The sequence below is a fragment of the Lepisosteus oculatus genome, chromosome 9, assembly GCF_040954835.1.
Source record: "Lepisosteus oculatus isolate fLepOcu1 chromosome 9, fLepOcu1.hap2, whole genome shotgun sequence".
Taxonomy (NCBI): domain Eukaryota; kingdom Metazoa; phylum Chordata; class Actinopteri; order Semionotiformes; family Lepisosteidae; genus Lepisosteus; species Lepisosteus oculatus.
The window spans coordinates 34,776,511-34,798,789 of NC_090704.1; the positions used below are offsets into that span (position 1 = coordinate 34,776,511).

At 39.5% G+C, this 22,279-nt stretch overlaps 2 protein-coding genes across 2 annotated transcripts in view; one reads left to right on the top strand and one right to left on the bottom strand.

Annotated features, from left to right (window-relative positions):
* Positions 1–1,057: 1,057 nt before the first annotated feature.
* On the bottom strand, positions 1,058–15,750 carry LOC107078434 (uncharacterized). The gene is made up of 5 exons (XM_015355877.2): positions 14,731–15,750; positions 13,288–13,397; positions 7,298–7,396; positions 6,403–6,573; positions 1,058–3,996 (listed from the first exon to the last, which is right to left on the bottom strand). The coding sequence occupies exons 1-5, from the start codon at positions 14,810–14,812 to the stop codon at positions 3,811–3,813; spliced, it is 648 nt and encodes a 215-aa protein (XP_015211363.1). The 5' UTR covers positions 14,813–15,750; the 3' UTR covers positions 1,058–3,810.
* Positions 15,751–18,499: 2,749 nt separating this feature from the next.
* The window catches only part of xylt2 (xylosyltransferase II), a 30,972-nt gene continuing 27,192 nt past the window's right edge, over positions 18,500–22,279 (top strand). Inside the window, exon 1 of the mRNA XM_069194460.1 lies at positions 18,500–18,715. Coding sequence (XP_069050561.1) covers positions 18,581–18,715 — 135 coding nt within the window. The 5' untranslated portion in view covers positions 18,500–18,580. The remainder of the gene's footprint in view (positions 18,716–22,279) is intronic.

Consider the following 22,279-nt stretch of genomic DNA (forward strand, 5'->3'; position numbering starts at 1 on the left):
CCATTTCAGAATACAGGTCTTTTATTTGTAGTAAAGGGCCAGTGCACTGATGTATGGCTGTGAAGGTATGATTGTTTTATAGCAGGAGACTTTTAAAGTTCATGGTTAACTTTTGCAGTTGTTTGGTTTTTAAAAATGTGGTTTACCAGGAGATAGGTTTCTGATCCCCCCCCCCTTTGGAGCTGACTCCAAATGCTTGACTCAGTTTTAACAAGTGAAACGTGTGTGCAGCATGACAAATCCCACTGCCGCTGAAGAATTGTTTTTATCTAAAGGAAATGAGCAGCCTCTAATCAAACAGAAAGCTGTGTATTCCTGCTCTTAGACATTTCCATGAACATGCTAAGGTGGCAAAACTTCTTGCCAGGGAGGAAATGTAGGAAAGAACGGAAAAATACTTTCTTTCCTACATTTCTAAGAGCTTATACTAGTAATGGTAATACAATATTAACTTTTTGTAGCTTTGATTTTGTCCAAACAAATTTATGTTTGTACTCATTTACATAGTTGGGCATTTTACCAAAGCAGGTATGTATGAATAATGGAACAAGTAATAGGTTTATTCCATTCTGTAAATAGAAGAAAGAAAACAACATTTCGGCTGTGGAGCCTTTGTTGGGTGTAAGAAGGATAGGGCAGTCGACAAAGGAGTACAACAACAGTGACCACTCTAGGATTTGAACCCACATCCTTCTAGTTACAAGTCTAGAGCCTTACAGTAACTCCTCTTAGTTCCCTGTGAAATTGGTTTTCTAAAAACTGTCATCTACCAGGATCTTCTCAGTTCTCACTTAGAACACCTTGTTTCTTTAAACAGGATATAATAATTATTAATACATTAACATATAATAAAGAAAAAAATAAGTATTGACTTCCTGGAGCTGGAGGTTGAATATGTACCGTTACAGTATATGAATGGGGTACTACATTGTTAAAATTGGGCTTTTCAGTAATACATCTTTAAAGCTAAAGGAGTCTTGATTCATATTAGCAAACAATAGTTTTAATAATAAATTAAGATACAGCATTTAAGAACACACCAATGAGGAAGCAAAAATAAAATTAACAATCACTTTATTTACAATGCAAACTTCATCTGAATACTATATCTGAGTGAGCTAAATGCCCATTTGAATAAAATAAAAACATCTATGAAATGAAGGACAAACTGCGTTTTACAAAACTATGCATATACTGTACACAGTTCAGCTGTAACGTCAATCTCAGCAAACAGGAAAGAGTTGAGATTCAGGTTTTCTGATAAAATACAACAACAGACTTCCTTCTCTGAAACGTCAGCTGGAGTGACTTTGTATCAAGGGTTAAGGCTCGTGAATGCCATTAAAATTAGTGCAATATAAGCATTCTCTTGTATTTCCTCATAAAAGTTGGTTTCAAAATGCAACAATATAATAGCTAACAGTAGACTTATAATGCTTCTGTAAAGTATTTTTTTAAATCCTTGATTGAAAAACACTGAGAAAAGGAAACACAGATCAGGCAAACTGCTTGACCCTAAACTCATTTCTTACCTTTAACATTTTACTTTTTATTTCCTCTGTTCTTTAAAATCATCACTGTGCAAAGCTTTTCATCATGTACTAGAAAATGGTATAATTTTAAAATTAGATGGACTTTGAGTAGATTAAAAGAAAACATAACATAGGTGGATGCTGCACATTGGTGGTGGTGGAGGGGAGTCCCCATTGCCTGTAAAGCGCTTTGAATAGAGTGTCCAGAAAAGCGCTACATAAATGTAAGCTATTATTATTATTATTATTATTATTATAAGAAATACATATGATCAGCTACAAATCTTCACACGATTGTAGCTATGGACAGAATTTATAAAAATAACCAAATAATCATAGAAATCTCTTAATCTTGTAAGTGTACGTGTTCCAGACATTACTGAAAAAGCTATCAGTTCAAATGATTTTCAGGTCCCACTACCACCTTCCTCTTCACATTAAAAGTTTCCAAGTTTATGATGATATGTTCACTCTTGCTGCTGAGAGCTCCAAATTCAGTAAGCCTTACAGGTCACCCTTCAATTCCTATTCCTATTCCTAAAGACTGGGAAAACCTGTGAATTCTTGATTAAATATGCTATTAATCTGTTTAAACCTATTTGTTTGAGAATCTCTGATCCTTGAGGGATGGAGGATATTCAGATGTGTTCCGAATGATCTCTGCCTCAATCAATCACCTGCTTATTTGCTCAGAATAAAATTGGTAACTGCATATCTTCAGCACCAGGAGTGGATATCCCTGTGAAATTACAGTGCTGTTCTATATGTGTGTTGACTTCTGTGTGTTTGGTGATAACACACAAAACTAATATGGCTGAATTCTCGTGATTAGTTGCTAGTTATCACTGATCTTTTAAAAACTGGAAAAACTGTCATCATTCTTGTTACAAGGAAGTATGAAGGATTTCAAGACAACATCATTACCATTTTCGTCAACTAAAGTTTAATTTAATTTTAATTTAACGCCTAAAAGGGACCAAAAGCATGACTGCCTGAAAGGAGAGTACAATCAGGCAACTGGCAGTAGTGGATACTGTAGATAAGTATCTGATCAGGGGACACTTTGAAATGGGCTGAAGGTGCTGATGTGATTAACTGACACGTGAGATGCAGTAATTCCTTTAACTGATTTGGACATCAGAAGATTAAGACAGATGGTTTAGTGTCTTGATAAAGATAGCTGAGCAGGAAGGTATTGCCAGCATGTTCATTGTGATTCAACTGCAATTGAAAATGTGTTGGATGTCCTTCTTTTGAAAGAACACCAGACTTCCACAGTATAGCAAATGTCTGTGTTTTAACAGATCCACCTGTCTTGGCTTTGTGTGTTTGTGCCAATGTCAGCCTTCTGCATGGTACCTGCTGAGGAGTCTTATTTTAATCTTAAAACATATTTTAGCCATCATTACACATGACCCTCTTTCTTCAGCAGTTTCAGACCAATTCCAACAAAACTAAGGCTTACAACTCTTGTAATGGCAGCTAGCAATAAAAAGGCTTATAAAATATTCAATGGGTTTGATCAAGCAGCATTTTCAATACTGAAACAAGTACCATATGATTTCAACTATTTCCATCTATGCCAATGCAAATTACAGGCTGAACTATCTCCGTAGATATTCTTCAGGCTAGAAGCGTTCTGTAAAATACAGTCTAACAGCCTACTATTCTTGTGAGTGTATGTGGTATCAGGTGGGACTTAACACTTGCATAAGTGTAATTCCTCAGGCATTGAATAACCTCTCTCATAATTAATCATTCATGGAAGATTCTTCCTCCCTTCAATGTGTCCACATTCCTTGGTAAGCCATTAGTCATTTACCTCCCTCTGTCTTAAGGAAAGTGGGAAACTGCAATTCTTCTAAGGGTGCATCAAGTCACCACGAAAGAAGCAGCGAAACATCAGTGAGCTCACTTGCACGGTGTGCTTCCCCTACAATCACCAATCGTCTATTCACAAGAAGCTCTGGTGCTGCTGTACCTGCCGTTTGTCTTGTCACAAATCTTGTCACAAATTTCTTGTCTTTCCTGTTTGTCGTAATCTTTACTCCAGGAGTATTTCCCCTTCGATGAGCTGTATTTGTCCTGATCGTTCATCTGCTGGGACTGCAAGGTCTCCTGGGCTGGGCTGTGCGCTCTCGCTCAGTGCTCTGTGACAAGTAGGATGCTCAGCTGGCACAGTAGAAACATTTTGAAAAAATAATTTGGAATTATTTGAGGTTCTTCCCCCGTTGTCCATGCCATGGGGAGTGAGAAGCCTTGTCTGAGATCCTGTGATCTAGACAGAAGCCTGGTCACCAGTGGTTGCTTGAGGAGTGTGGCATTGCGTGGGCACTTCCTGTTGCATGCTGATGTCCATGGCTGGGTGGCCGTGAACAACAGGAGGCAAGGGCACCTCCGTACAGCCAAAGCTTGCAGGGATTTCTACAGAGTGCCGTATCGACTCTTCATAAGATGGGGGTGGCTAGAGGTAAATAAAAGGGGAAAAAAAACAGACTTGAGTAGAGAGAAACAGATCTGTTTTCATACGAGAGGTCTAATATTCTTCTGTTCAGGCAATCATCAAACGTTTCATGGATTTGAGAATGTGGTTTCTGGAATGTGTTCATTTTTTAACAAACTTTATAAATGCTCAGATCTGGCCCTTATATTACAGAATAGCTGAGTAAATATGCATTTGCACTTACAGAAGACATAACAAAGCATATATGTTCTAAACATAGTTCCCTAAGCTAAAAACACAACTTAAAAATGTTCAACTGATTTCATCTGGAGATCAAAGAGCTGGGGCAAATTCTGCATTGGAGCAAAAGGAATTTCAAAGGCTGCCCTGCTGGTGCAATGTAACATCTTAGCAGGGAACATTACAACACTGGCACTGACTCATTATTTTACTGTGTTTAGCAGAGACTATAATAACGCTCCGTGCCAAATGCTAATGATTCTCTGCAGTAGGTGCACAGGTTCGATTGCTTTCCACTACCTACACCACTGTGCCACCTGTGATTTTTTAAATAAATCTCACTTTTGCTGGGATAAGAATCTGTTCTTCAGACCTACTGCAGGATTTAGTGACTTTTTTGATCAAGCTAGTAGTTTTATAAAATTGTGATTTGATTGATTTTGGTTTCTTGCCTCTATGAAGTTAGTTGCAGGCAGTGTGTAGCATGAAAGATGATTATCGTATAAATTGGTGGTGTGGCTCAACTATTTGTATCAACAGCACTTATTTCAGTTGTAAGCAATTTAGAAATTACACTTCTTTACAATATACACTAAGAGAAGGCTAGGCTTGTGAGAGTGCTTGGTGGGTAAGTATGGTAACACTTGGAGATCATACAGGAATTGGCAGTATGACAGGTTTTTGTTCACGTTTTACATTCTCAAACCCACCCATCGTCTTATTTGCTTATCCAGTACAGGGTCGTGGGGGGATGCAATGGGTGCAAGGCCGGACAAAACCCCAGTCTATCTTAGGGCAAACCCACACACAAACGCTTTTTTATCTTCTGCCTTCTGATCTACTACAGGTGCTTAATTTTTATTTACTTTTTATTTTCAAATACAATACAACAAACATACAACACACATGCGAGCAGCACAGCTCTGTTTTACTGCAAACTTCCGAAACAGACCAGAATAATTGGAAAGTGTAGTTAACAAGCCATAAAATGTAAAACTGCCCAGACAGTCTATTGTGAACAACAGTAAGGGACAGAAAAACTGCAAGGACCACAGAGGCCTTTCAGTGAAAAGTGACTGCTGGCTCCTACAAGATCCATCCTCCTATTTCAAAAAGATAGTAGAAGCCATTGGAGTAAATTTAGGAAACACATCAGGCAGGCTGGGTTTTGGTGATAGTTATTTCCTTCAATGAACAATTAAAGAAAAAAGGCTGTTAACCTGAAAAATGTTACACAAATGCCATGTGATTATGGAGATGTAGATGTTTTGTGACTATCATACAATGACTTAATAGTTTGCTATTGATTATTTCATATTTTTGTTTCATACTTGATTTTTAATTCAAGTGCTTAACATTTTGTATCTTTGTATACAGATAATTAACGTAAAACAGTTAAATTCACAGCGGACAAACATTTAGTCACCCCAATTTTATTTGCATTTCATATTACAAATATTTAGGAGGTCTTCAATTACTCAACAGTCCTACAATTTCAGAGGATATTTTAAAACTCCTGATGCCTTTTGGTATTTGGTGTTTTGGTCAAACATTTCATGGAAACCATTTATTATGTTTGGGTCTTTAAAAACGCACTGTCCCAAAGCAATTTATTTTCTTTTTAGCAAGTAAAAACTAAAAGCTTGTGCAAATGCACTGTGGTTAGACAAATGTCAAATTAATTGGTTTAGTAAATAGAAAAAACAGACAGCAATGGCATATGAAAAACATGGGAATTGGTCTGCACAAACCCTACGATAGCCACTGTCACGAAAGGGAAGCCCAATCTGAGATGACAGCTTTTATGCCTAATAGTGCATTAAGAAAAAAAATGCTATTTTTAAAAAATCTGAAGCCTGTCAGTAAAGTATAAATGGCAGGAAAAAAAAGCAAATGGTAAAAGCACATTTTATTTTACTCAGTAGCCAAAATCTTTATGGGCACTAGAAAGCATAATACATAGATTTACTCAACCCATGGAAAGAAATGAAGTGACAAATTGCCAACAGTTTAAAGTATTACATTGTCTGTAATTGCATTACAGTTTCAATAATACAGTCATGCAAGATGCTTACTCGTGAATCAATCAGTCAGAGCACTTTTCCACTAGTGAGCGTTCACAGATCTCCTGCCTATCGCTCACCTGGGCCGTCACGCATGGCGCCATAATGATCAACCGTAACTCACCTCAGCCATGGCAGGGGTGCTGAGACCAAACCTATGGGCAATCATCATGTGGATCTGGCGCTGGCGGTCCTTCTTGCGCACACTCTCGTAGGAGGGCAGGCGAGGGAGGGGGGCCTCGAGGTGAGGCAGCTGGTAGCTGCTGGGCGGCCCGATGAAGTACAGCTGACCTGGCTGGGGGGAAGGAGAGTTGTCTAACACAGCAGCCAGACTGGATACACACGGCAAATATGAAGGTTTTAACACAACAAAGCTACATGACGACACCTTAACTGTTCTAACGTTTCTTTAACAAAGGGGCTTTCAGATTCATGAATAAATCCTCCATTTACTAAATATTCATGAGGCTCTTAAGTGTAACAAAAATAGTTCATCCATCTTTGTAGTGTCTAATGCCTTGCCAACAGAAGCCAAACAGCTTTTACAAATCATCACAAATTATATTAAATAGTAATACAGCTACTAAAAGGTAGTGGAAGTCTACAAAATGGAAGTCACAGAGTCACCTTCTAGAACAGAAAGCCTCCAGTGTATACAGTACATGGTTATAAGTCTGTAAAAGACATAGTCAGGCTATAGTTATGAAACTCAACGTGTGTAACATGTTACAGGATTATGTATTCAAACTGCCATCTTAGACAGCTTGATTTCTAATTTCAAACTAATATACATTTGAAAAGCCAGTAACTAGACAGACTAAGTTCTGCTGTTGTCAGTTAAGTCTCACAGCAGCAAAGTGGAAGAAAAAGACCAGAGACTGGAAGAGGATATTCTACTAAAATATAAGTCTTCTTAGTAAGAGCAGGTGAATGAGGATAAATATGAAAATGACAAGATTAGACGATGAGTGGAACTGTTAAGGAGACATGAGATGGGTTTAAGGCACTACTTATCACACCTGGGCATCAAGGTTGTCAAAGGCCATGTCTGGACTTTGCTCTCCATAGGAAGATCGCACCAGTGTCTGTCTGCTGCTGTGATACTGAGGTGGTGCATCCTGGAGAAGGGAAAAGGACAGGAATCGTTCATAGACGTACTCCAGAGTGAGTACACAAATACAGAGAGCAGGCAGGACTTGGCACACTCCGTTCAGATACACCACATAGTTTCTAGATCCAGGCAGATTACACCAGTTATGTGTGTGACTATCGATTTCACCTTATCAATTATTACAGGGACTTCTATGAAAAATCACAGCTGCAGGGTGATATGTGATAAGGTGATAAGAAATCAAGGTTGTCATTTAGCACACTTTATTTCACGTTGACCACAACAAGGTAAACTATGAGCAGCAAAAATGAAGCGCTATAGTAACTTCTCTCTCATTTATCAGTCATCCATTTTCTAACAGCTTTATCTAGTAAAAGGTCGCAGGGGTTTCTGGAACCTAACCCAGCAAGCTATGGACACAAGGCAGGAGTACCCTGTCATGTTTAAAAATCATCTGTTGCAATTGGTATCTTTTATTGGTGTTTAACAGTTCTGTTATAGTGTCAGTCTTTTTGTGTTTAACAGTTCTGTTATAGTGTCAGTCTTTTTAAACAAACATTGGTTTTGTTAAAGCACTAAATTGAGTTTATTATTACTAATATTAGTAGAGGTAGTATCAAAAACCAAGAAAGATCCTCAAGCAGTTATCAATTTGAACTTCTAAAATGAGGTCTGTGAGCTAGCTGTGTTTATTTAAATGTGTAGAAAGGAAGACACTAGTACAGGCTTTTAATCTGGACCTTTGTGTTTTGAGACAATGCTGTGCTTTTCTGTGTCATTGGGGATCCTAGCAACAAACCACAGGAAGCCCTTTCTATTTGAAGCCTTTTCTATTTTTCCCTTTTTCTGACTTATAAACAGCAAGTAGAATGTAATATTGTGCAGTGGTTAAACACAATAAAAAACAGACACTGGGAAGCTGTAATTTCTTGCCACTCCATTGACCTCTGGCATTCTAATGCATAGACTTCAGTAATATGGATACTGATGACCAGTGACAATTAACAGCAACAAAACTACTTAGACAGACCACCTGTGGAACCATTTCTTGTGGATTTAGGATTTAAACGTCCCTTCTTATAATATTCATCATCAACTAGTTTCCTGACTTCACAAATGTGATTTTTCATTTTTTTGTAGGAAAATAATATCCTCCCATTGTGTCTCTTCATTTAAATATACACTGTGCAAAAACACTCTCCTTTAATAAAAAGTAAGAATATAACAAAAGACTCTCGCGCTGAGACAACCTTTGTATTCCCATTCTTCAACAGAGAATGAGGATAAAGGATTATTTATTATTTTTTGTTTGGTTGTTTAAAATACTATTGTACTCTTTCCGCAATTTCCTGTTTTTTCATTTCCTCCTTCTTGCATATCTTACTTTATTCCCTGTTGTCGTGCCAACTAGCTATTATATCGAAAACAGTTCTGGAAAAGACTTATTTTAGTGGATTCTCAATACTGATTAACACTAGGAGTCATATAAACCACATACTGTAGGCGTGCAGAAATGTTTAAAAGTGAGAAAAAATGAAAATGTCTATGCAATTGTGTTATCTAACATTACAATAAAACAAGTTCCAGGAACTGTAAATGTAAATTCAGAAATTAATGGCTCTGGTGAGTACTCAGTCTTTGTAACTGCAATGGTAACCTGAAGGCAGGGCAATCAGGTGAAGGTTATGCATTCAGATTCTAGGTGGGGCATTGCTATATACCCTTGAGCAAGGAACTTTTGATCATTTCACTTAATTGCCCAAGGGTATAAATCTTGACAAATCGAAGTTAATATAAAAACATCATCCAAATAAATTTATTACATGTTACATCCACATAATAATAATAATTGCTTACACTTATATAGCGCTTTTCTGGACACTCCACTCAAAGCGCTTTACAGGTAATGGGGACTCCCCTCCACCACCACCAATGTGCAGCATCCACCTGGATGATGTAACGGCAGCCATAGTGCGCCAGAACGCTCACCACACATCAACTATCAGTGGGGAGGAGAGAAGTGTAATGAAGCCAATTCATAGATGGGGACTATTAGGAGGCCATGATTGGTAAGGGACAATGAGAAATTTGGTCAGGACCTCAGTTTTACATCTCATCCAAAGGACAGCGCCTGTTTACATACACAAAAGGATTTAATTTTCAATCTAGAACTGCTGAATGAAAAAAATGTGCGTATTTTGAGAAAATGTTCACCTCTGTGATATGGTTTGTTTCCAGGTATGAGTCCCGGAATAAAAATAGTGTCACTTCAAAAACTAGCATGTTGGGAATTTTGTGGATTTTTATATAAGGACATTGGTAATGACCTGCAGGTTGAGTTTCTGAAATTAATCTTCAGACAGAAAAAACAACTCAAATTAACATTTAGTCAAATAGAAGCATTACACAAATCCTCAGTGATTCTGTAACAAGAATAACACACTCCTGTAGATCATTACCTAGTTCCTTTTCCTTGGTCAGTAGCCCTTGTAAATATACCTATCCAAGCTGTCAGCTTCAAACCCCGCCATATAATGTCCCTGAGAAAAGGAAGGGCTAGGGTTCATGAAGTTTATTACAACTACTGTATCCTCCATTTATATATCTTCACACTTCTTTGTGTGCTTGAGCTACTGCCAAGAATACATCATTTTGACAATATTCCTAGGTTAAAATTATACAAAAATCATTTGTTTCCACATCCTTTAAAAAAAAGTTATATCTAGGCACCAAGCATCAAAGGGGTTATGACTGATGTCATTGCAAAACATCTAGCTTCCATTAATGCTGTGATCACTTGGAGGGCACAACTCATTGTTCTTCAAAGAATTTATTTTTCTCTCGCTGCTGTGCTCAGACTCCAAGTAAGATAAACACAGCCATCCATAGAGAGAGAGATTATTTTGTTCTGTGCGCAAGTTAAGCATACCAGCAGAGGCTAAGATTCTGCATCTCTCTCTGTGAATTAAGAAGGCAAGAAAATAGCCCTGCCTTGGAAAGATAATGGCCAGTCCTCAGGGAAATGGGAGTGGAAGTCATGAAACAGGAAAAGAGTCTTAAGATGAATGGTTATCAGAGCCGGAACAAAAATGCTGCCCCTTTGAGATCAGTCACACATCCTGTCATGCTTTCCGTGGCATTTTTTGCAGACCACACTGATCGTCATGTGGACGTGCTTTTCTTTCATCATTTCTACAGCACAGATTAAAATAGGTCTGCAACTTGTGTATCGCTGCATAACATACAGTAAAATGCCATAGAAATAAATCATAGAAATAAATTAATTGCAGAGTACTAATGGACAATACAAAGGCATAGGTTGCTGTTTTTAACTAACAGTATGGCCCTTTTATATATTAACAAAATATGAGTTATAATTTACTTCAGTTTAGTGGAATATTTTGGCACTTCCTGTGCAACCTGTGATGAAGTGCATCTTGAAGACAATTCTAGGAAACAGTGCTATCAATTAAACAATAAAGGCAGTGGCAATTGCAGCTTTTAGCTGATTTTCTGTGTGGGTAATAGAAGACACATACCTGGGTCTTCTTGGCAGAAGTGTGTTCATGCTGCTGGGGAATAATTAAGCTGACTCAGTGCAAAGGTTGCCAAGATAAACCACAAGCCAAAAGTTCTGGACACAGTGACTGATACACAGAAAGACTCGGAGTAAGAACACTGATTATTCTTCACTGTACGCCATGACTTACTGAAATAATATACAGTATTTTCAAGGTAAAAAAAAACTACATGGCACAGCTTCTGAAATTTGCTATGGATATCATTGCACATTACTTGTGTGCATCAAACGTTATGGTCTGTTATACAACAAAAGATGCATAGGCTTTTATACTGATTACATCCACAAGTAATATTGTATAACACAATATTCATTTTAAAATAATACTTGCAGATGCTTTTCATGTATGCTATGTGCAAGTGTGGAGATACATCAGTAAACATTTGTTAAGAATTTCTTTCTCTCAGTGTTAAAAATGCATGTTTTTTAAAGTAAAAAACTAGGCAAATTCAATCAATTTAATGTAAATGTCTCTATGGGAGCTATAATAATTCTCCATTGTAACTTCTTTTCTGAAAAAGATCCTCAGCCTTACTGTACATGACAAAGGTCAGTTTTTGAAGAGATAGCTTTCATCAATTGTTCATTTTTCTGTTGGCTTTGGGTTTTTTTTAAATGTCAGTATGGCATATCGTGAGGACAGAATTTCAACTGCTACTGTATGTCAAACCCATCAATTTACTTTGCAAGTATTCAGTTTTATTATTTTAACTCAGCATATATTGCCGTTATCCTGGATGTCTGTGCCTATCATTCAACAAAACTAAAATGACTTTTTGCCCATGTCTTGATTAATTTTTCAAAGCTCCACAGCTGAGGATCTATAGTCATTTTACACTCTCTGAATTTAAAGTCATTACATTTACAAAGACAGAACAAAACAATGTTTTAGCTTTGCTCCACAATGAGTATGGACATGCAAGATGATGACAATATGAAATTGCTGTGAGGATGACACATCAGTTAGTTGAAATTCATGGAGACACTTTGCTTACATTGAGTGTAAATGGCAAAACCACATACTTTCTGACAGCCCTCTGTACTCCTGCAGAAAGGCCTTCAGATGTCCCCCCGAGAATATAAGCAGAAATGCAACCATGACAAATGGCTGACAAGGTTCTCTCTATCACACTTAAAAAGAAGTTCCTATCTGTATAACCTACTGATTTGTTGCTGAAGTTTTAAAAAAAGAAACAAAGAGCTTCATGCAGAAACATTAAAGATATGGGGACCTTTCAAACAAGCATAGGCCAATATAACATAAATGGATGTTTGTGCTGGTGCTGATTTATCACCCACAATCCTCCAAAAACAGGATCCCCTAAGTCTTTTTTACAGACTGTGAAGAATCTGACTGAATGAGGAAATATGCAAAACATTCAAAGTTAACATTGACCAATTTAAACAGAAGTTCCCTAAGAATGCTTATAAGATGCTATCTCAAAAGTGAAAGCTAATTTTAAGAACACATTTAAAGCTTTCTCTAGAAACAAAAATATGTGTGTACTTTCTTTCTCAAAAGGAGCTCATAGAATAAGGAATGCTATAAAACAGAACTGACATTTTATTTATAACTCCAGAAACTGCCAATTTTTACCGAGATCCACCACAGAGTTTTTCCATATGTGTCAATACCTGAGAGATCCCTTTTCATGCAAACTTTAGATTAAGCAACATACAAATATATTCCACACATTTAATGCTGGAAATGATGTCTATGACTTTCACTTTTGTGCTTAGTCCATTTTTACATGCACTCTTTTTGGTAAATAATATAACATGTGAAAATAGATTACATAGTAACAGCACTTGTAAACATGGCCCCATAAAGCTAAAATACAGCCCAGGAGTCTGGAAATCGCCTCCAAACCACTAATGATTTCAAACTTCAAACTCCATATATAAATTCTTGGTGGGAGCTCACTTCATTGTTGTAGATTCATGTAGAGAAAAAGGTCCCTGAATTGCATCAATTTTTATAAATCTGGAGGAATATGGAACTTGCATTATTTCTCAGAACTGAATAACAGATGTCAAAACAAAATCATGCAAATCTAAGTCACTGGGAAGATCCATTAAGATGGCCATACAGGCAATCTTCACAGAGGTCAACCACAAGATCTGTTTTGTAAGACATATGCATTGCTATGAAAATCTCTTAATTTTAGACATTCAAGCAGTAGAAAGTACTCTGCTAACACACCTAATAGATTGTCATGAGAGAATTAATAAGAACTAGTTCAAATTGTCCAAGAACTGTGTGGCCAATTGCAATTTAAAAATGCACCCATATAATATGAAAAGAAGCAGAAACTTACAGGATGGGGGTGTGTATTCTGATAAGACCTCACTTTGCAGCAAAGGGGGTCTTTTCTGTAGAGTATTGTCAGCAGCACCAAGATAATCACAAAGAAGACCATGCAGGACACTGGAGAGGGAGAGATTGGAAAGGGAGAAATTGTAAAGTCAGTACTTGTCTTTTCAATCCTTGTACTTGCATTTGCAATAAAGTCTCTCAACAATCCATTTAATTCCATTCTCTTGCAGTCCAGTACTTAGCTGCAAGCATGCCTCAGTCATAAAAATAGACTGAGACAGGATTGAAGAATTAAGAACCTTCTTGTAACAAATTGTGTTGGATTATTTTAGAGTAGCCACATGCTCTTAATGATTTCACAATGGTTTTTACATGCAGGTCAGATTAAGAGACAGCTGAAAGTGAAAACAAAAGTGGGAGTTTGTATTGATCACTGTCAGTCAATATCAGGTTATCACTATCCAACCCCATTCTTCTGTAAAATAATTGCAGCAGAACACAGGGATCCCGAGGCCCATGTGTCTTTCCGGAGGAATAGTGACATATGACCAAAACTAAACAGTTAAACAGTAATTAATGCCCACCATTGGAACAATAATGCCATTTTCAGTATAAGAAAAGCTGAATGAAAGGAAACAGGCCATTTGGAAGTCTCATCATCACTTTTACTTAGGTTTGTTAGTTTTATTTTTGTCCTTTCGAAACTTTTAAACAAGAGACAACAGACCGAACTCTCACCGATATAAATTCTGAACGTGTTCCTGTTAATGTACAATTATTCCAAACTACAGATAAAACCATCACGTTTAGTGCTTTTATTTATTTGATCTGTTTGCCTTCTTAAGGAGATAAGAATTGCTTCGTTAATCCACATGGCCGAACCAACGTAAAACAAACAGGCCTACAGTAGATAAGGGCGATAAGCTTCTAATTTAGCTAAGAGAACTGGGTCAACGGGTCATTGTTCACGGCAAGTTGTTAATTAATTTGCCCGTGGGATATAATAGTTCAAGAACAGGAATAGCTTTTATTTGTTCAGAAGGATACCAGAATTTCAGACCTTTGCGTTTCATGGTTCATTATAGTTTAATTAAACAGAAAAAAAAAGAAAGTGGCCGGGAATATTATTTTGTTTCGTGTCCTAAAACACACAGGAGTATTATTTTGTAACTAAACAGGTCGTGTGTTCATCAGAGTGAACCCCGCTTTTATTAACTTCCCCTACCAGATACCGTTAAAATAAATTACGGTATCGACGTTGTATTATACAATGTAGAAAGTGATAAACATCTACTGAAATTACAAGTTTTTATTTAAAAATATGAATACTACCCGTATATGACTGCTTAACCCAAAAATTGATATTTAGAGATTTCCATGGTTAAATGTGAAATGCTCTTAAGAGTTCGCATCTGAAAAGTTACTCTACGGCACGGCTACTTACTTGATGCCACTATGACCGTAAGCTGATCAGCTGTCAGAGCGGGCTGTGTGGTAGGGAAAGCTGTGGTCATTGCGCCTTTCATTTCAGCAGCACTGAAGAACCGTGAACTCCGGCCAGTTCAGGGGTCCGGTAGATGAGACGACTGGTCAGGTCCCTGTTTGCATCTTGCAGGGAGTTGCTGTCTTCACAAGCGGCGACGGGGACTGCTGACCTCAAGTTAAAGCATCACGCGCACACCCACCCACAGTCCCTCTTGTCATCAAGAGATCTGCCGCTTCTCTCGACTTGGCTCGCAGGAATATCCTGTGACGCCGCGATGAAGATCTGTCTTATTACCTTGTCGCACACGCCGAGCTCGGAAGTGCGCTGCTCCTGTCTTTCACGAACACTGCTGGCGCAGCGCACACCGCCGTCGGTGGACAAGAACAAAGTGTGGGCTCTTCACAGAGCCGACTGCTACTATTGCCCCCCCGGACAAAGGTCTCTCCTTCTCCGCGCTGCTGCGAAACATTAACATCAGCGGATACCCGCCGCAACGTTTTCCAGAGTCAAACACGTGCTTTGTCCTTCACTGCAAAGCAACTTTGTCGCACGCCTTTTAAACAAGGGACACATCCCCTCCCGACAATATAAAATAAATCTATGAAAAAAAAACACGTCCAAATTTAAATAAAACAAATTACTTCTAAATATGAACGCATATTCTCAACAACGCGAGGAGCATAAAGTGATTAGATATTTTTGAGCGACCTTCGCTCATTTCCAGAGTTTGTCATCGCGGGTTGCTCAAAGGCACTTTGCACAAGAGATCTACAACTTTTCTCTCCCTCTCCTAAAAAGCTCTTAACAATGCTGGAGTCCTCCCAAACCCAGCCGCCAGCCTCACTAGGTATGTGCAGTGGAAACTGTTTCCCAAACTTTATCTGGTCTGGGAGGAGCTCCCGGGTCGTGCCCGCGGCCGGTCAAAGCCCAGGCGCTGCTGTGCGAGGGGGATCCGTGCCCTGCTGATAAAACCGGTGGACAGGACAGCGCATTCCGTCGTGGGAGTCTCTCGTTGCCATGGAGACCGCGGGGAGCCGGGGCTGCGGTGCCCCGCCGCCCTGCGCATTTCGGCGAGAGCCTCTGCTGGCAGGACTAGGGAAGTGCAGCCTGACGCCGGCCGGTTGCGGACGGGTGTCCACCACCGGAACACAAGTCAGGGGTCGTCCCCCCCCAGCAGCCCGGGGGCTGGACGGCCGGTGTGACCGCTTTTAAATTGGTTCAGTTAATTCAGTTGCCAGCCGGTTTAGCTCTTTAAATGCTGAGAGAATAAAAATCCACAGAATCCGCAGCGCTCCTAGACACGAACTGGACAGTCCCCACTGGTGCTATTGTCCCAGAACACTGTCAGCACTGCTAAAAGGACATGTCCTCAATGATAATAAGAAAGCGGAGCGATTGTAGTGGAGGTAAGTTTAATATTGCGAATTGTACGTGTAGTTAAGATGGCTTAGCAGTCCCCACACGTTACAGATCTTCAGGTGAAAACTGTCCGGTGAGCACCGGGAGGATAGTAGTCCGAACATGAGTGCTGTGCTGAGTTGTTGCTATCGTTTAGTCACGGATCGGGTAGATATGAATGCAATAATACAGAACCGCATTTTCTTGATGCCTTTTAAACCATTTTTTTCCTGAAAACGCATTTTTTTAAACACAATTATTTAACTTTTGTTAACCTTAATTTCGTACTCGTTTTGGTAACTTGTAATGTCCCATTCTGATCGTGAATGAAGTTGTGAATCGTTCGTTTAAATTTTGTTGAAATCCCTTTTTTTGATTAATAAAGCGACTATTAATTGGCATTCGCTCTAGCTGCAGGTGGCTTACAGTATGTATAGCCGGAATTGACTATATAGTTTCTGATGCTCGACCTGTTGGAATGGGGAGGCGTACTGTACCTTCTTTCTAAATCTTTCGCCATATTAGACACCTGAAAACAGGACCACCAAACTCCGATTAATCACCTTGTCCAACAGAATTATTTTAATCTTTATTTAGGCTTATAAGTCAACTGAGAACAATGACGGCAACGACCTGGAGAATCATTGGTACACACCAGGGCACTGAATTGAGATAGTCTGAGTTTAAGGACCAACTCCTTGATTAAGGGAGTAACAGCAACCTCCCTTCGGGATCATGAACCCTCAATCGGTGTCCGAAACCTAACCAGGCAATACTGTACTCCATTTTACAAAAGGTATACAAAAGAGCTTCTGCCTCTTATCCATTTTTCAATTTTTAACCGCTACTTCCAATTAAGGTTCGAGGGGAAACCGGAGCCTATCCCGGCAAGCAACGGGCGCAAGGCAGGGTACACTGTGGACACGACGCCAGTCCATCGTAGGGCACACGGAGACACTTATCACCCACACGCTCAAATCAGGGCCAGTATTCTCAGAAGCTAATTAACCTACCAGTATGTCTTTGTACTTTGGGAGGAAACCTGAGCAAGTGAGAACAGGAGGGGAGACCCCATTACCTGTAAAGCGCTTTGAGTGGAGTGTCCAGAAAAGCGCTATATAAGTGTAAGCAATTATTATTATTATTAACATACAAAACTCCACACAGAGAGCACTCCCCGTATCGAACCCCAGGAATCCTAACCACTGCGTCACCGTGCGGCCGCTACTTTTTACGTAAAATGTAAAAAAGGCAGGGCCTTCACAGAGTTTAACGAGAAAGAAAACTTTCGATCCATAAACCTTTCCAAATGGATGCGCTGTGAAAGTTGTTTTGGACGGACTTACAGAGTTTTGTTTGCAGGCAGTTAAAGGTGTTTTTTACATTGAAGGATTTTGATATTCTATTGTACTGTTTAACAGAAAATGTGGAAAAAGAGCATTTATTTATAGTAAATGTATTAGTCATTCTGGGTAAATTTTACATTCATAAATCAAAATGGTCTAATAATACTCCCCTTTTTAGTATTTTTGAGGCGGAGCTGAAACACTATTTAAATTCAATAAGAAATGGAGAAATAATATAGCAAGGAAAACTTTTGATATATGTAAAAATACAATTTGATCACATAATTTACTTCATTACCTCTGGCGGTTAAATGTTTTTTTTTTCTTGTTTGTGTTTTATTCTCTTGTACCTGTTTTTGATCCTCTGGTTGTAGTTGTATTTGTAAATTCTTTATACGTTTAATATATTTTTTAAAGGATGCGCTGTGTGTCACTGGCTCCTACACTGTCGTAGCTCCACAGCTCTACTTTCTTTGTTTCTTCTGTATCTATATATCCCTGCTAATACAGTATATGAATATTTACAGTTTTAGTTTGGTTTCAGTTTATTCATTGTGATTGTCTGTTACACTATGCTGTGCCATATTTTATTGTATGCGGTATTATATGAAGCATAGCATCACTGAATGTGCAAAATAATACTTAACGAAAATACTACCATCAATATTTATATATATGCAAGACATAAAGTAGTTTCATACGTATTTCAATGCGTAATGAGAACATTAAGTTTACCATATGTTCTACATGTAATTTATTATGATCGATATCCGTCAAGTCGGGATGCTAGAATCTTCGCAAAGGAATTGCGTTTTGTGTTGCAGGATCTATGAGCATTTAGTTGGATCGCAGCAGTTACACGTGTCAGCCGCCCGTCGACACAGTATGGGAGCGCGCTGCGCACGCCCTATTTTAAATCTGAAGACTCCTGACGTCCTTGCGGGCGCGTTCCCGTCCGCGCACTCTTCCATGCGTGCGCGCCCCCGCCGATCTTTAATCAGCCTTCGCATGCGCGCCCCCATCGCGCCTTGTTGGCTCTCACACAAAAGCGGAGACCGAGAAAGATGGTGGCGAGCGTAAGGGTGCAGAAGCTACTCCGCCGTTACAAACTGGCGATTGCCGCCGCTCTGACAATCCTTCTCGTTCAGGGACTTGTGGTGTGGAGTCTCAGGAGCCTGGAGGAAGGGGAGAAAGCGGAGGTAAGGCTTTGACCGATGTCACCGATCTTACGCGATGTGTCGTTTATGATTTTGGATGTTGTCTGTCTATAGACACAGTATGTGACTGTGTTTGCAATGGGCTGGGGAGAAATCTGGCCAGTGCCGCCGCACAACAAGTTCCCAGTGTGTCACTTGCGTTCAAGCGTTTCGTGCCCCCCTGCGATGTGCAGTTGCGTTGACTGCAAAGAGCCGGGGGTCGGTGTGGCTAGCCCTTCTGTTTCTCTTAGAAAGCGATGTGTGCGCGAAAACAAACGTGTTAACTGTTTTCCGCTAGTGCGTATTTGAAAACGAGAACAAGGTAAATGAAGCGCTCTGAGAGGAGCTCAGAAGGCGCCGGCTGTCAGTAAGGTTATTTACGGTTCGTGTTGGAAAAGGCACTGGAAGAGCGAGTTACAGGCATTGTGAGACGGGCAGTTCGGACGCCGAAGTGCAGTGGTCTTGGGTCGAAGAAGACGGCGGGTGGCGAGTCCCAGCGTGTCTGAAGAATGTGATGATTTTCTGTCTGGGGTTTCTCTTCACCTAATGGAACAAAACCGCAGACGGCTTTCCAGCCAATCCCGTCCAGGACTGCTTTCAGACTTTTGTAGTGGGCCACGCACGATAGATTACAACTAATAATTCGCGTATGTGTGTAATACTAGTTTATTCAAAAGTCCTAAATCTCATTCCTCCAAGATAATGTCACTGGGTTCATGCACCAGAAATAAGTATTGGCGTGGTTGCTGCGTCGAGCTTTGCATCGCAGACTAGTGATGCGCCGCTAAGTTGTTCACATAGGTAAACAGGTTTCCTTTTTACGTACGAAATCGGCCATCAATCAAATCAATGCAGTCATTTAATATTAACTGGTCTTAATGTGTTATTGAAGAGATTCAAGTGCGGCGCTGCGTCAGCGTGCTCTGGTTGCAAAGGGACGAATAAAGGTTAAATACACGCTGAAAAGTAGAAGAAACAACTTATATCCTGAAGAAGGCTTTACAGCTGAGACAACTGTTTCTTCGTTGTTGTTTTTTTCCAGTGTGTAATTATTCTTTACTTATTTATTATTTTGTGTTATTTCTGTTTTTGTTGATGTGCTGCTAAAGTTGTCCAGTGTTTTCGGCTCACTTTCTGTGATCAATAAATTGAGCAATGCCTTCTCCACACCCCGACTCTCTGCCTACCCAGGGCTCCAGTCATTTCTCCAGATTTCACACTTCAGATTCACAGATTCCTTCCAAACACGAATTTCTGGAATGCCACTGAGTGACTCAAAGTGCTGGTTGGGTATCATGTGGTAGATTAACCCAGGTTCTCCTAGTAATTAGCTCCCAACAGTATACCTTCACACCTCTGTTCTCTTTCCACTCCTAGCACTTTCAAATGCACGGAGGAGGGAGATGTCACTAAATCCCATAAGAAACCTGATACAGTGTAGCCACTGTGGTGAATCTGTTTTCCTCAGCTGTGCAGACAACTTGTGGAAGGAGACACTCTTCAGTTCCCTTACCCAGTAAGCGTACAGAAGTATGAAATTAAATTATGCTTAAAAAGAGCATGAGGAAGATTACAGACAAAAGGGGGGCATTTGGTCCCTTAATAACTACTGTTTGGTAGTAGCTTATTGTTGCAAGGTTTTTATCCAGGAGGGTCTTGAGGGAAACCAAAGTATTGACTTCAACCCCATGGCTGTGTGGCTTGTTCCATTTACCCAGATCCCTTTGGGTAAAGAAGAGCCTCCTATTTTCTGTCCATGTATTTTCTACTTGTGTGCAGTGGTTTGTGTTTTACTGTTCATTTCGAACAAAGTCCACAGGCCTGCCTTTGAGGATTTTAAATACTTAGACGAGGTCACTTTTTAATTTTCGCCGTTCAAGACTAAAATGGTTGAGTTCATTCAGCCTTTCAGTTGAGGACATTTCTTTAAGTCCCAGAATGCAGTTGGTTGCTCTCTTCTGGACTGATTCCAGAGCAGTGATATCTTTTTTTTTTTTGTAATGCGGTGACCAAAAGTGTTCATCATATGTTAAATGAGGCCTAATGCACTGTACGATTTTAACATAACATGCTATGTTTTGAATTATATGCTTTTGCCTGTATAACTTAACATTATTTTTGTCCTTTTTTATTGCTTCCTCCATGCTTCCTCCATGTTGTCTGGAAGATGATAGATATCTGTCAATAGAAACACCCCAGTGTTTTTCATAAATAAAGCATTTCCCAATTTATATTTATAGTTGTATTCATAAGTTTAAAAATAGTTATTTTCGCTGCTATTGAATTTTCTCACCTGTTGCATGTATTGTATGTTTCCTGGAGTTGTCTTCTGGAAACCCTGCTGCCCAATGTCTGGATCAGACTGTGTTCTAAAGAGACGTCTCGGAGCTTGTATGTAGAATCTGCATGGACATCTTCCAAAACGGTTTTGCTCAAGTATAATGGGATTTTATGCACACATCTCCCCAAACTGCTTTTTTAGGTCTCAATTCAGAACTGCCTGTAGTTAATCATCTCTGCTCCCCATCATGCTTGGAAGGACCAGCACAGCCGAGATACCATAGGAGGCATCCAAAATCTACTTCTACATTAGAAACTGCTTTTTTACCCTGTGTGCTCACAGTGCTGAGGGTTGCATCTCATTGACTGCTACTGTACACTGTGGTACTACTGTAACTGGAATCCTAGCAGGCTTTCAACCCAGTATTGGTAAGAAGCTGGAAAAGGGGCACCACAGAGCTCTGCTTACTGTTGGCTAGTGAAGTTGTCCAAGTTTATTTGGACTTTGGGGTTTTAACCAGTGCTCTGAATGAAAAACTTTTATCACGAGAGAATTAGATTTTTATTTTGTTGGATCCTGATTTGCTCTGAAGTGAAGTGCTTTTAAAAATGGTATTTTTTTTAACTTGACAAAGTCTTATGAAACCGTAATGCAGGGTCAGTAAGTAGTGTAGTGAGAAAAAGACTGAAAAATTTGCTAGACTGTGTACTAAGACAACTATCAATAGCCATCGATGATTATGAAGAGCTAAATTGCATTGCAGTAGGACATGTGGTTAATTAAGGAAAATCTAAACTGGTAGTGGATTGCATGGTGGTGCACTGGTTCGCATTGTTGCCTCTCAACGATGAGCTGCTGGGTTCAATCTCAGACCTGGGCTGATATCTGCGTGGGCTTTGTATGTTCTCCGTGTGTTCTTGATGGTTTCCTCCAGGGTTCGATTCCAGACTTTGGGAGCTATATGCATGGAGTTCCCTCCTGCAGTTCAAATATATAGTTGTAGGGTAATTGATTTCTGGGAATATTGGCCCCTTTGTGAGTGTGTGTGTAAGTGTTTGTGTGTTCCCTACAATGGACTGGCATCCTGTCCGGGGTTAATCCTGCCTTGTGCCTTTTGCATGCTGGAATACTCTCTGGATTCCCCACAGTGCTGTAAATAAGTTAGAAAGTGGATGGAATGAGGGTACAGCAACTGTGAAATCTCATGGGTACAGCCATGAAAGATTAACCTTTCTGGTTGTAGGAACCCTGTTTCGATCCTTAGCTGTAATAGTGCTAATATGCTT

Coding starts and splice junctions, on each gene's coding strand:
- LOC107078434 (XM_015355877.2), bottom strand. CDS start 14,812: ATGAAAGGCGCAATGACCACAGCTTTCCCTACCACACAGCCCGCTCTG. Junction 7,397..13,287: donor AGAATACACACCCCCATCCT/GTAAGTTTCTGC, acceptor TCCCTTCTCCAG/GATGCACCACCTCAGTATCA. Junction 3,997..6,402: donor GCACCCCTGCCATGGCTGAG/GTGAGTTACGGT, acceptor ATTTACCTCTAG/CCACCCCCATCTTATGAAGA.